Below are 15,391 nucleotides of genomic sequence, written 5' to 3'. Positions count from 1 at the left end.
CAGTTATTACAAGTAATATTCTTACTTACTCATTCATAATGTCCCCGTGAAGATAGATTAAAATATCGAATTAATCACGGATTGCTGCTTATACATTCTAACCTCTAGCACATTCTGGCTAGTAAGTTTTGGCAGCAGTACGGAAAACGAAACAAGTTAAAATACAGAAACATGGGATGGAAATTAAAGCGTTATTATGAATATCCCCTCAACTCCAGAGATGAATGTCAGGTCATGTGAAATACAAACTTAGCATCTAGTGTATACTATACTGTCTAGTGTATACTATACTGTCTAGCATATACTATACTGTCTAGCGTATACTATACTGTCTAGTGTATACTATACTGTCTAGCGTATACTATACTGTCTAGCATATACTACACTGTCTAGCGTGTACTATACTGTCTAGCGTATACTATACTACTTTATTATTTATTCATGTGCAGTTGAGGCAAAGAGCACATTACTATCAAACGGCCCATAGCCGGGTGACCCGGGGCAACACTGGGGGGGGGTCACAGACAGGTGCCACACTAGATGATAGTTGCCTACATGCTGTGTTGTGCAGGAATGTTCCACGGCACAAAGAAGTGGATCACAGAGACTCAAGGTCACTCTCTAATGCTGTCACCCGGGGCCATGTGCCACTGTCGGCCGGTCACATAACAAATTCCTTTGAGAAAACATTGATTACATCTGTTTCTGGAAAAGGCAGTGATGAATTTAGGTGTGGGCCGAGCAGACTAACGACAGACAGATTTCCCTATGGAATGTGTGTGAGAAATGATGCAAATAGTGCGAGAATGTGCCTTTGTAATCCAACATATCCAATAAAACTCTAAATACTGAAAAACAATTTTTGTGTAATGTTTTTTTGTGTGCTGTTCTTTGGGGGAAAACGTTGTTTCTTTTAATACCTGCCAGGAACCTTGGGACAGCTTGCATGAAGTGCAAGTCCCGAGTGCTGCGTTTCAGAGCCGCTAATGGAACAGCTCCTATCAGCATCACGGAAACCCACATCCCTTCTCGCCCCACCCAGTCAGCAAAGCGGCGTTGCTTGCTTCTCCTTCCACCGTGTCAGGAGTCTCACTCGAGACACTGCTAGTGTGTGGTTCCTCAATGGTGGAACAAGCTCCGGATCCACCTCCGGTTATCCGAATCCCTCTCTACTTTCAACAGATACCTCAAAACCCATCTGTTCTGGGACCACCTGTACTAGCCCTCAAAGCCAGAGCTGCGTGCAGTGATCTCTCACTGGAAGCTCAACCTAGCAGCAGGGGATGCTGGCTCTTATGCTTGTGATGCACCGTGGGGCTCCTTTCTTGTCGCTTCGGACAAAAGCACCTGGTAAGTCAATGTAATGTAATGCAGGCTATGAATCTGGTCAAGGACACGGGGTCCGGTGCCCAGCAGGGAGTCATACTGGTGACTCTCAGCCCACTGGACTCACCTTCTCCTCCAGAGTCTCTTAGCATGGTGTCAGCCACCACCACGATGGGTCGTCGTAGCACGTGCGCCAGTACGAAGACGTGAAATTCTTCCAGGCTCTCGTACACAGGCTCTTCTGAGTTATCCACCCTGCAGGGCATAGGCAGTGTTGGGGAAGCTACTCGCAAATGTAATTCATTATGGACAGAGGTAGAAAGTTCAGGTCTAGGAAGTATGAATCCAGACCAAGGTTTTGTTTCAGCCACCCAGTAAGAGTCATAGTCATAGGGTACTAACCTGGTTGGTTGAAACAAAACTTAGGTCTGGATTTGTACTTTCTGGACCTGAACTTCCCAGCTCTGTCCGTAATAGATTACATTTGTGAGTAACTTCCCCAACACTGGACACAGGGCACCATGTAATTCACTCCAACATTTCTACATGAATCAGTGCGCCCTCTAGTGGTATGTCCTGCGATACCTGACTGGTAAATACTACTGTTTCCACAGACACCCTCTCTGTGCTGCATAACTCTAACCAGCCCCCGTATGGAGGCCCTGGAGGCTGCAGCTGCGCCCCGTAACTCCCATGCACTCTCTGGGGCACACAGAGACCCTGTGTGTGGGATCCGGCGGCCAGCCAGGCTCCCCCCTCCTGGAACCACAGAACAAACAGGTCCTCAGGTCAGAAAAGCAGCGATTCGGCACTTTTTAACATGCAGATTCCTCATACAGCTGATCAACATGCCTGGGAGGAGACGTCTGTTTCCAGCGGACACGCCCGGCCTTCACAATCGATCTGCTTACAGCTGCCATTACAAAGGCTGATCGATACCCAGCAAGTTGCACTGCCATCATCCTGAATCCAGCCATCCTGCACATGTCTTTTCATATTTATTTTAAACTTAAGCATAAATTTCATTTTACGATTATGAAAATTTGTTGTAAAACTAGCTAATAAAAATGTGCATATACAGTTTAATAAATGTTTTCATCTTAATAAATTTAGCAATGATTGCACTATATCTAATAATGAATACACTCAAAAAATATGACTAATCTGTAGCCCCTGATCTTAACACTGAGTGTTTCACAGGAGCTTGTCATCATTGCACTTCTGACAGAACACAGGGCACAATGTCCAGTCCTGCAAAGTGGTGACCACAGTCTGTACATCATGCTTCATCATACATTGAGTGAGTCTTCCAGTGAATCACTATTCTACCTAAAGACTGTCGATGGCCGATCCTGCCAGCAGATGGCTATCTTGCACGTCGCAGAGGAAATTACACTCACACACGAGTCATTTTGCTCAGTAATTTCCTGATTTCAACATTCTGCATCACGCACGTCCTTCTTTGAGAAGCATAACCAAACGTTAAAAGGGACGCCAGCTTTCCATGACAGGCTGGTAGGAAGCTCCGTGTCTCCTCTCAAAGTGCTCGTCCTCTGTGAGGTTTGATAAAACCCTTTCATCGAGGCCGTTCTGTGTCACCTCCATGCTGGGGTCAGCGCCCTGGTTCATCGTGTTTCCGGGAAACAGGCATAGAGGAGCCACAAATCAGTCTCCCGCTCCACATCGTCTGGGTCCACATGTCCTGTTAGCTGCCTTTAGCAGACTCCTGTAATGCCCTGGTTACGCTTCAATTTTCCCACATCCTGAGGGCTGTGTGCCCACCTCCCTCCATTGCCCACTCCTCCCTCCATTGCCCACTCCTCCTTCCATTGCCCACTCCTCCCTCCATTGCCCACTCCTTCCTCCCTCACTGTCTCCCTTGTTCCCTCGCCCACCCGCCCACACTCACCCTCCAGTCATGCCGTCACTTTTGTTGACATGTGCTCGCGGCTCACTGGACGCCAACCTCAGCAGCTCGCTCCACTCCCTCTCCCACTCCTCCTCCGTGTACACCAGCCCCGACTGCACGCAGAGACGCACGCTCGACAGTGTGCACACAGAGGGTGCATCCAAAATCACATACTTGTTTGCTGTCTAGTAGGCGAAATACAGTATGCAAAGTGAACAGTGTTAGAATCAGTATGTATGAGATGAGAATGCTACCTGGATGATGTGTATGCAATGGATGTGAATGTCAGTTTGCCTACATAATACTGGCTTCGGGGGTAATATCTAAATGCATACATAAGTTTACTTGTAGGAGCCAGGAAGTTTATGACATATTCTGGAGAATTGTATCTTTTGGTTTTGGTGTGTGTGTATGTGTACAATAAAAAAAAGTTGCACTTTCTCAACAGTGTTCAGATAGATGGTATTCATAGCTTGGGTCCTTATTGAGCTAGTATTGGAAAAATTCATCGCAGCGTCTTAAAGCACTTATGTAAGTTGCTCTGGCTAAGGGCGTTTGCCAAATACTGTAAATGTAAAATGTAAATGTTTTTGTTTTATATTTACTAAATATTTAATGGAACCCTCACTGAAATTTTAGTATACAGTAGCAACGGGCTTTAACACCAATTCTGAAATTCCCAAACAGCAGGCTTTATACCACTTTGGATTTGGATCTTTCAAACAGTAAGATAAAGACCAGGGAGGTAACCTGAATACCACTGGTGGTTCTCGAATGTGCATGTGCTACACTCGCCCTGAAGACGGCACTGAGGACCAACCTCCTTGTTCTGCTGCGTCTGCTGCCACCTCCACCTCCTCTTCAGGGCGTTCCTCTCGGCGCCGCTCTTCATCATGGCGTACAGGGACTTCCTGAGCACCAGGTCTCTGTCGTGGAAGCCCCACATTCCTGAGAAGCGCAGGTACGGACAAAGAGAAAATCTGTGCCGTGAGAGAATCCCAGAGTGTGAAAGTGGGGAACGACAGACTCACAACGTGAGCAGAAAGAGACCATGGAGTGTCATCCTGATGTCAGGCCTTACTTGGGACCTTTTGGTTCCATCCCTGGCTACATTGTACTATCTGGATCAGACATGACTGACTGTCAGTGATTGCTATCTGGATGTAGATATTCATCCGGCTTCCTTTGGATCGTTTTACAAGATAGTAATTTAATATTTTAAATGCATTTCAAACAATTTATTTAATTCACGTCTAGAACGACCTCCCATCTGTGTAGAGCCTTAGATTTACTTCTGTAACATTTTTAACAGTGAGATCCTTGCACTTTTCTAAAATTGAATCATGGGGCTCTCCAAATGTAGGACGGCACTGTAATTTCCGGGCTGTAATGGTCAGACTTTTAGAAGTAGGCAGAGATCTGTCTGAAATGTCCTGTGGAATCATCCACGGCTGAACCAGCCTCTGGTTTCTAGCAGCACTTGTTAAAGCAAAGGGATTCTCTTCAGACTTCTCCAGGTGAGGATTCCTCAGGAAGCAGGTCATTTTCGAAAAGGCGGAGCCAGACCGGACAGCTGGCGACCCCCCCCCCCCCCCACTCACCCAAGGAGGCGGCGTGCAGGAGACAGTTTCCGTCGCCGGTGGTGGTGAGTGGGAGCAGGCGTTTGCAGCTGGCGCCCATGGTGGACCACCAGTTCAGGCGACCTGGGAAGCATGGGGGATGCTGGTGAGAAGGTCTGCACAGCTCACCTCAAGCGAGTGAGGAAGCCTGACTTAAAATCCAGAATTCGAATGAAAAATACCCAGAAGTAACAAATATTGGTGCATCTGCTAGACACGGAGAATGTAACAAAAGCAGAGGGATTTCGTGGATGTAGAGTCCAGCTTTTGTCTTTCGTTACGTCCATCTGCTATGGATGCTTTCGCCAAGGTTCTTTACCATATGTGACATCATTTTTCTGGATTTTGATGGTAAACTTTGCCAAATAGACTAATTTGGCCTCCTTGCAAAAACCATCAACCCAAAACACTCATCACAACAACTATTAATATTCTGAAAAAATGAACAGTGGGACAGAGACAGCAACCCTCACCAGCTTGCTCCAGGGCCACCATGGTGGACTGCTCGATGAGGTCCCACTCGATGAAGCTCCGGAAGTCCTCGCTGTAGACGCTGAGGTCGGGCAGCTGGAATGTGTAAATGGGCATCTCCAGGGGCAGCTGCTCACTGCCGCCGCACTCGCCAGCCACGTGTGAGCGCGCCAAGGACACGATGGCCGAGCTGGCATGGGAGATGCCCCGCGTGAGGCGTTTCTCTGCAGCGTGTGAACATTGAGGAGCAAAGGTGATGATGAGGCTTTTGTTAGTGAGCTTGTGGCTGACAACCAATCAGCAAATCAGACAGCAGCAGACTAAGTATCAGCGATGTCAATTGGCGTGAGACATGAGTCAGTCTGAGCCGTGGCCTGTGATTAGCTGTCCCCCCCAGTGAAGTGACTGTTGATGGCCAACAGGGCACTTCACCTTGCATCCCATCCTCATGCTTGGGCATGCATGGCCGCTCCGGCTTGCTCTGGTGCTGAGGCGTGTCCCGCTCTCCCGCCTTCTGGTAACGGCCCTCGTTAAACACGTGGGGGAGGTTGGCCGTGTGGACCTGCCGCAGCTGCTCGTAGTCACCGAGGGCAGCGCTCAGGTCCCAGTTTTTCCCTGTATACACAAACAGCAAGACTGACAGCTCTATTCATCCATCGATCCATCCATCTTCTAACCGCTCATCCTGCTAAGGGTCGCAGTGGGGCCCAGTCCAACACAGAACAGGGCCCAAGGCTGGGGTGCATTCTGCATCCGCCTTGGGATTCCAGTCGAGTTATATTCCTACACAGAAATAATTTAATTTGCTTTGGGGAGCAACAAGGACCACATACTGAGGTAATATAGAGCTGAAACTAGCTGTATCCTTGATCTTCCTCATTGTGTAGTGGCGAAGTTTACACAGCCTAGAACAGCTTACCATTCACCATTCACTGACAAATAGAGTGAAGCAGAATTTATCAACCTAGACAGATACTAGAAGGCAATGTAGCAACAGGGAGGAGGTCTACAACCTGTAAAGACTGCCCAATAACAGAGAGGCCTGCATCCTGTAAAGACTGCACTACAACCAGGAGGCCTGCATTCTGTAAAGACTGCCCTACAACAGGGAGGCCTGCATCCTGCCAAGACTGCCCTACAACCGGGAGGCCTGCATTCTGTAAAGACTGCCCTACAACAGGGAGGCCTGCATCCTGCCAAGACTGCCCTACAACCGGGAGGCCTGCATTCTGTAAAGACTGCCCTACAACAGGGAGGCCTGCATCCTGTCAAGACTGCCCAACAACAGGGAGGCCTGCATCCTATAAAACTACCCCAACTCATCCTATAAACACTCAATTTAAACAGGTTGTACTGGGGTGGATGTCAACATGCTTCAGTCATGCTTCAGCTGTCTGCAGACGACAAATTTTTACTACGTTTATTACTACAGCGAACGGACATATGTGTTTGGGGTATGTGTGAAGCTAATTTGCTGCTGTTATGAGCACCTTAGAGTGTGCAGCATTGTGAAAGTAAGTGAGCAGACGTGAGCATAAGCTGTGGGAGAAAGACCTCCCCCCAGTGACTGATAGGAAATATGATTACGGAGACAATGCAATGAGGGTAAGGGGGCTATATCGATGGAGGAGAGACTGCGGCTCCCTCTGACAGTGACAGGATTCAAACCGCCGCTTTCCGCCGGCCCAGCACTGGCAGAAACGCCAGGGAGATGGGTAGAGGCTGCATGCTCGCTCTTTCTGCCTCTGTGTATGTGTTATCTGTGACTGCCAGGAAGCTTTGCTGGAATTAGGTCTAGTGCACATTACAAAGGGGCCCCAGCATTAATGGTGGCAGACAGGAAACCCTGTGCTAAGCTGCGTAGGAGACAAGGGCAAAGGAAGAATAATGACACGTCTAACAATAGCAGCTTTCTCCGAGGGTTTGGGCAATTGAGAAGAAGATGTCATTTATACAGCCACAACAACAAGCAAATTAAACATCCATCCATCCATCCATCCATCCATCCATCCATCCATCCATCCATCCATCCATCCATCCATCCACTCACCTACTGTGACCCCTCTGGCTGTACAGGGTTGTGGTGATCACACAAAGATTAAAGATTCACAGGGGTCACAGATGACTCCATTACTATTATCATGTATGACTGTGATTACACGTGGCTGTGATTATGAGTGACTGTCATTACGAGTGACTGTCATTACGTGTGGCTGCAGTAGCGTGTGGTTATCGCAGCCACTCTGTTTCCCGTTTTATGACATCAGAACATGTTTGTTCTGTGCTCTGCACGTACTTTGCCAGGACATACTGGCCACGCACCCACTTAAAACCGAGAAACAGTTCCTTTCGTTTTCATACAGGGAACTGTAGAGGGTGAGGTTACTCCCCCTCCTCCTCCAGCTTCCAGTCCCGGATTCTGGGTCACCACCCTGTGACCCTGTGACCTGATGCCATATGGCGTAAAATCCAGCTATGAACTAAACTGCAGCCTCTGGGCAGACAGAAAAAAAAGTGATATTTCCGTTCATTATTCCGTTCAGCCCCTCATGCACACATACGACGAGCAATCAGTGAACAGATAGCGACAAAAAACATCATTATCCTGTATCCCCCCAGGCAAGAGACACTCGGGGAGCAAACGGAGAGACAGAATGAGCACAGCACAACTAATTGTCTGTCCGGGAAGGGAGGGGCACAGGTACGGAGTTAATCCCAACAACGGGGTTCTCATCCAAAACTAACCCGCGTCCTGAATGATGCAGCTCGAGGTGAGGTCGACGCACCAGAAGACGGTTGGCTCCGGATCGTTCTGCATTGTTCCGGCTGCCGTCTGCACACCCTTCTGCTCATGGGACACGAGCAGGCTGTTGGATGCACCGGATAGGGCCCCCCCCCCCACCTAATGATGGCGTCTGACCCCCAAGCCACCTATTTTCACTGCAGCACTTTACTACAATGACACTCTATGCATTCGGTCTCCATTCTGGGGTGGGGACTGGGCCCGCAGAGGTGGGGGGGCTTTCCTAGCTACCTAGCTAACATGCACAGGAACACGCAAAAACAGATAAAAGGCCAAAACAAAGACTGCTTTAGAATAATCAGTGAAGGTGTAAAGTACTTTAGTTTTGTGGGAATCCACCTCAATGTTCTGGTGTAACGTGTGCACACACCCACAAACACACACACACACACACACCCAAACACACACACACACACCCACACACACACCCACACACACCCACACACACACACGCAAAATACTAAACCTAACATGACCCCCTAATCCCCTTAACCCCCACCCAGCCCTAACCGTAACCATAAGTAACCAAATAAAATACAAGACTTTATTTACTTTTTTGATTGTATTCAGAGATCTTTGTGGGGACCTGACAAATGGTCCCTACAACGTAAAAAAAAAAAAAAACAGGTTATTATTACATTTTGGGGGACATTTGGTCCCCACAGTGTAATATAAACCTAATCCACAGACACAGACACAGACAGACACAGACAGACACACACAGGCCCACAGACACACACACAGAGACACAGGCCCTCACGGCACGACTGCGAGATGTTTTGCAGGCTGCAGCTGTAGGAGCCAAACAAGACAAATCCACAGAGTAACCCAGACAAGATCAAGCAGCTGGGAGCCTGAACAGCACACAGGGGATCCTGCAGTGCTACAGAGAAACATCAGGGTGCCTGCCTGCCTCATCACTTAGGGTGATTATCCAGCACGGAAGGCTGAATCACAGAGAATTGTACTATAAAACAATCCCTTGCCATGACGTTAGTTCAAGCATTTATATCTGTGCGGCGAATTTTTAATGATGTTTATTCAACAACGCAGTGGCATTTCGTAGGTCAAGAGGGAAATCAGAGATGGACTGCTCATTACCGCAGCCATCCGTAATCAGAGATATGTGCAGGTCGAGGAGTAGTGAACTACATGTAATTAAAATAGTAGCTTAACTACATTCTGCAGTAGCTTGCTGGTAATTCAATTGCAAGTGCATTTGCATAGTGGTAAAATTACTTTTTGCCATTTTTGTGTGGTCTGCTGAAACTACAAACGGTTTTGGGTCATAAAAGGAAAGGAATGATTTTTATCTTTACTTTTCCAGGTTGGTAATGGAAAGGATGTTTCCATTGTCAATAGGAACCGTCTTTTGGATAAGAAAACGCTCATGTGTCGTTTTGTTTAGACCAGTGTTCAAGCTTGTGTGTTTGTGAATGTTGGTGAATGCTGGGGGGGGGGGGGTTGCATAGATCACATTTGGGGACAAAAATCTCCCCAAAGTGCGGTAAAACCTGAAATTTCCCCTACTTTTGGGAACATCTTTTGAGGTCCCCATTTGGATAACCTTAATTTTATAAAAATCTGTGAATGCAATCAAAAAAGTAAAAATGCCAAAACTTTGGTTTTTGGTTTGGTATTTTGGTTGGTTACTTATGGTTAAGGTTAGGGCTGGGTGGGGGTTAAGGGTGTCGTGATTGGGATTAGGGTTTTTCCATAGAAATGAATGGTCCCCATTTAAATAGGAAGACTAACTTGTGTGTGTGTGTGATTGAGAGCTGAAGATCTGTTCCTCTATTACCTGCAGGTGTACTTTTGCCTACCTTTCCACCTGCTTAAAATTGCATGATGTGTGGCTGTTTATGCATGAAGGTTCAAATTGGCTGTTTTAGGCACTTAAGGCACTTTTTGCAGTAATTTTTTGTTGGAATGCAACTTTTTTGTATTTTGTTATAATTTCGTATAACATGCCAATCTGATCATATTTTTCTAAGTAGCTCAACCAGATTTCTCACTAGATGTAGTTTTGCTGTAGCTTAACGTCTTCCAATGTGAAGTAGCTGGTAGCTTTCAAAGCTATGCATGGTACTGGGTCACAGACCGGGGTCACGGTGGGGTCAGTTCTGCCCCCCTCTGGTCAGTGCTGCCGCCTACTGGTCAGTACAGCCACTATGGCGTGAGAATCAGTATAGCATGTGATATGATGGATTTCACTGGGGGGTGGGGGTGGTGGCTGGGCTCATTTTCTACTGCGGTGCTGGTGTCTGGGTGGGACTGCAGTTGAATCATGTGACCGGTTTCTTTAACTCAATTCATTTTTTTTCATTTGCCCTCCTGTCTCTACAAACCCCATTTCAGCTCCTCCCTGAATAAAATCCCTGTGAACGTCCTCCTGCTCGCCATCACGGCCGGGGAGCTTCTTGCAAACAACCTTTCCAGGCCACGGGGACTTTGCTTCAGTGGGATCTCAGCTCAGAATAAAAAACCCTTGCACTTTGTTTATTTCTGACTAAACAGCTGTCCCAACCATTTCGCCTTCGCGTGGATCATACGTGACCTTGAGACACTTTCGACATTGAGGTGCACCTACGTAGCACAGACTGCGACGCTTGAACGCAGATTAGACTCCGCCTGCTCACACGTTGCCCGAGAAAATCACCAGACGGCAAACTACGCCGAAACTACACGTCCTCTCGGATATTTCAGAAGCTTAAGGGAAAACGTCTTAAAATGTCCAAGCTGCACTCTCCTTCGCTCAAGACGAGGGGAAACATTTTACGTGATTTTGTACAAAAACCCACATAAGGACATGGTGACGCTTCGGAAACTCATCGGGCCATTAAATGAGACGCTGTGAACTGAGGTCAAACTGAGGGGCACGGAGTTGCGCCGGGAGCCCTGTGATGGGGGATTTCCTCCACAGCGTCTGTCACTCTTCCGCAGCAGCACTGGAAAAAGGCGATAACAGCCGGGGGAGGCGAGTGGGGGGAAGGTGGTGCTCTGGTGGCCTGTTTCAGCAGCCTCTGCTTCGTGCTCTCTGTCCCTCTGTCAGCATGTTCCACGCGGCTTCAGTCACCCTGCCCACTGAAGCTGACCCCTCTTGGCTGTCTGACATTTTTCTTGTTTACTGGAGTTGATTTTACTAAGTTCAAGACATTCTGAGGCTCTGTAATGGTTTAGAAAATAGGAGAAATCCATTCACATTGATTTATGTATTTAGTCAGTTACATCTGAAAGCAGATTAATACAATGGCTTCTGGGATGACAGCTTCTGCGTTTCCCAGTGTCATGAAGTGGGTGGTCCAGGTTCTCAGTGTTGAATGGTTCAGTGCTGAATGTTTCTTTTTTTCCATTGTATTTTGGGTTTTCCTAATGTCACGCTTTACTCTAATTTGAACCGTGTTAGTCACTAATCAACAGCACATCCCTTCCGAATAACAAGGCCATTGCAGCATCTAAGGCTACGTAACCCTCTCTCCGAGTCTGGCTTTGACGGTGAGTTTGTTGTTGGAGTCTCTTCACCGGGAATCACATCCGCTCCCTAGGATCTGTGCTGTAGGTGAAAAGATTATTTCAAAACCATTTCAGGACCGAATGCCGCCAAGGAGCTATGTGCGGAATGTCATCTATTAGAGGTTTTAGTGGACTCCAACTGGACCAGTGATTAGATTTTCTTAAAAGCAGACACAAGATATTTAACCATGCGGTCACGCGGCTGCACTTAGTCCTCTGAGGTGTCCACCACAACCGTCAGCAGGCGGCCAGCTATCCAACAGCGGATATGTAAAGTACTGGAGGTAAACAGAGCGACGTCAATCCCTCTCCCGTCCCCTAGAGGGCAGCCTTCCCCCTACATTCTGACTAAGATAACCGCAAGTGACCTTATCCGTGGAAAGACAGGGAGCATGGGAAGGGCCAGCATTCCACAAGGATGTCCCGGCGTCATCCTGTGCGCTGAATAACAGGCCTACATGTTCTCCCTGAGGTTCACAGCCTCAAACACATAACAAAGTACACATTCACTCAATCATCCAATAATGGAGGCTATAACTTAAAAAGGTATAGAATAAGGTTAAAAATCAATTTCCAGATAAATTACTTCTGTGATTTCACATTACGCAGTATGACCATAATAATATGGAGCTATAGTTAGCGTCACACGCTAAACCCTGTGGACGACCACAGGCGCATGCAGAACCGTCAGCCCGAGCAGAAGGCAAAAACAAACAGGAAACATGGCTATAGTCACCAGCCCTTAAAATCAGTGAGACATTTCAGAGAGGCTCACCAGGCTGGTGTGCCAGGCTAATGCATGCGTACGAGCTCACCGCCTCGCGGCTCGCAGGAATGTCTTACACGGGCTTAACGTCTGGCTTTCCAGAATGGCTTCACGATGCAGTATGAGTGTCACAGAGCCATGCGGCATTGGCGATATTAAAATAAAGCAGCGGGTCGCAGCCAGGCTCCTGAACAAGACACGCGCCTGCGATTTTGGCAAAGCGATGCTTCATTATCAGCACCCTGCCTTTTTTCATACTATCTGATAATAACTCGCAGAGAAGCGCAAACATACCTCAGCAAAACCGGAAACTGCTCACCCTCCATTACATCCACCACATAATAACTATTAAGTCCACATGTATTACATCAGCGTTACCGACTCTCATGCATCTGGCGTGATGCTCAGGCATTCAGATCAACTCTCATGCAGGAAATCTTATGGCAAATACTGAAATTAGCTATATCAAAAGCATTGGGGCAGTTTGCAAACCCTGCAGACTATTTACAAGGTATTAAAACTGTTACATACATGTAGATGAGGGTGCAGAAATGTCACGAATTAAAAATCTTAATCCAGCCAGCTGACCAGAGTTGGTAACCCTGATCCACCCTCAAATCACACTGTTCCTGGTTGCTTTTGTTTATAATGTAACAGTGAAGGCTGACGTGTTTATATATTTCTGATGGATTTCTGACAGATTTGGAATGTATGATGTTCATTCCAGAACAGGACTGCTATGTAAGACTCCTGATGGCATGAGACTGGCCTTGGATGAGGGCGCAGGGTCTGGCCATAGCCCCCTCGGCGGGAGGTGTGAGCAGATGCCGATTTTAGAAAGAGCTGAGGAGCGGCTTGTTTTCATGATGGTGCCCTGGTGTTTTTGGGTTTCCACACTCACTGTCACTGTGCTACCATCCTGAATAAGCTCCAGTGAATGGGTACAGAGTGCTCATCGCGGCCAGCGCTCGTAACACTGTCATGGCGGACACTAAATCAGCAGCTGGACCGTGAACACACACACACACACACACACACACACACATTTCTACTCATATCTTTGTGGGGACCGTCATTCATTTCTATGGGCAAAACCCTAATCCCAACTATGACAACCTTAACCCCTACCCAGCTCTAACCTTAACCATAAGTAAACAAACAAAATACAAGACTTTTGACAATTTATGTTTTTTAAGTGCAGTCACAGATTTTTATAAAATTGAGTTTCCCTTGTGGGAACTGACAAAATTATCCCCTCAGTGTCAAAATAACAGGTTTTTATCACATTGTGGGGACATTTGGCCCCCACAATGTAATATATATACATAACTCTCTCTCTCCACACACACACACACACACGCACACATTACAGTGTCACACAGTGTCTCCCTGCAAGAAAAGCTGCTTTCCACCAAAGCTAAATGTGACAAGAAATATTTTTAAACATCCTTAGGATGAAAAGAGCTCCCTGTTTAAATCACATAACTGAATGCATACAGCGTGAGAAATGGCCCTGGGATTATTTTCAGGCCAGACTTAGAGGTGTTGGTATCTGTTTGCCTGACAGAAGCTGTGCTTTGCTTTTATCTTAGTGAGAACTTGGTGAGGATAATTATTCTTTGTAGAGATGTGACTGCGTTGAATATACAGCCTATTAAGGCAAACACATGAGAGACACATGTGGCACACCCACGCCCCCTGCAGGAGTGAGAAGGAGCAGCGCACAGCCCTTACCTTCCAGCAGGTCTCTTGCCAGACCAGGTTCTGCCCCAGTGGACCGAACAAAGTGTGACAGGACCGCGTCCATATCCAGGGTCATGTGATCATATGGATGGGGCGCCCAGGGCGCAACGGAAACCGATGTAGCCGCCAGGCTTTAGGTGCTCATCTGGGAATGGCTGTTAGTGTCAGTGTGACGCCGATCGGCATCTCTGAGGACAGACAGGAAAAAATGATGTTAAATCAGGATCCACTTCCTGCTTTTAAGCAGAGCTTTGGGCTCGAAGAAACGGTGACATCACTCCGACACACGAGTCCGTCAGGGGACGAAAGACGGTGTTAGGGCACTGTACCTGAAGCCAGAAGGTAAAAGGTTCAAATCCTGGGGCGGACAGAGTGATGTCACTGTTGGGCCCTGGAGCATGGCCCCTAACCCCCCGGTCTGACTCTGCTTTCTCAAAAATGCACGTCACTTTGGATAAAAGGATCTGCTAAATCAATAATCTCCATCTGAATCTGCTACTTTAAACTGTATATATCAGCTGTTAACGTCGACAGCGACAGCTTCCCTTGCGTGAGCGGTGGCGTGTTCCTCTATTGGGGGGGCGGGGCCTGACGACCTGCACGGGAGGAAATGAGGGGACGGCCCCCTCTGCTCCCCATGACGATGCCCGGGCACACTCTGCATCTCCTCGCCCCCCCGGCAACCACAGTAGTAACAATGGCAGCAGTATGTGACAGTGACTCACGCTCGTACCACGCGAGACACCCACACTGTTTACCCCTGAGATCCTCTTATGACCCCCCCCCCCAAATTGCCCTGTCATGAGCGTGAGGCGTCCGCTTGCAGGCCGATGCACTGAAATGCCGCTTAGGCGTCTGATGCACCTGCCACCGCTATAAGTGAGTTTTTAATACGTTACAAACAAAGTTGCTCCCAGAAAGAAACCGGAGAAAAAGAAAAACTCCTCTTTTCTGCATAAGATGCCTCTGTTTCATAATCTCCTCCCAGCTGATCATCACACATGATGCATGTGTTTAGGGGGGCAATATTACCAGAGATAAGCTTAACAACAAATGGACTCCCTCTCTTCTCTGACGTCCGTCTGGCAGGCGGCTCACCGCTCGGTACTGAACGCCCCCAGCGTAGGTATTGAGGAGCATAAGCCACCGTCAGACATGGAGCACGGCCGCTACGTTCCACCCGGGAATCTGGGGCAGCTCCGTTTAATTCCCTGCCAGGACCGCAGCTTCCTCTCTGCTGC

At 47.7% G+C, this 15,391-nt stretch overlaps 1 protein-coding gene across 1 annotated transcript in view; it reads right to left on the bottom strand.

Annotated features, from left to right (window-relative positions):
- The window catches only part of LOC125751962 (OTU domain-containing protein 7A-like), a 49,633-nt gene that overhangs the window by 7,385 nt on the left and 26,857 nt on the right, over positions 1–15,391 (bottom strand). The window contains exons 3-9 of the mRNA XM_049031429.1: positions 14,142–14,338; positions 5,758–5,940; positions 5,328–5,549; positions 4,837–4,938; positions 4,056–4,183; positions 3,236–3,348; positions 1,454–1,581 (exon numbers count right to left, since the gene is read on the bottom strand). Coding sequence (XP_048887386.1) covers positions 1,454–1,581; positions 3,236–3,348; positions 4,056–4,183; positions 4,837–4,938; positions 5,328–5,549; positions 5,758–5,940; positions 14,142–14,226 — 961 coding nt within the window. The 5' untranslated portion in view covers positions 14,227–14,338. The remainder of the gene's footprint in view (positions 1–1,453; positions 1,582–3,235; positions 3,349–4,055; positions 4,184–4,836; positions 4,939–5,327; positions 5,550–5,757; positions 5,941–14,141; positions 14,339–15,391) is intronic.

The sequence above is a fragment of the Brienomyrus brachyistius genome, chromosome 11, assembly GCF_023856365.1.
Source record: "Brienomyrus brachyistius isolate T26 chromosome 11, BBRACH_0.4, whole genome shotgun sequence".
In the NCBI taxonomy this organism is placed as follows: domain Eukaryota; kingdom Metazoa; phylum Chordata; class Actinopteri; order Osteoglossiformes; family Mormyridae; genus Brienomyrus; species Brienomyrus brachyistius.
The sequence above is the reverse complement of the archived record's forward strand: the minus strand, read 5'-3'. Positions and strand labels throughout refer to the sequence as shown.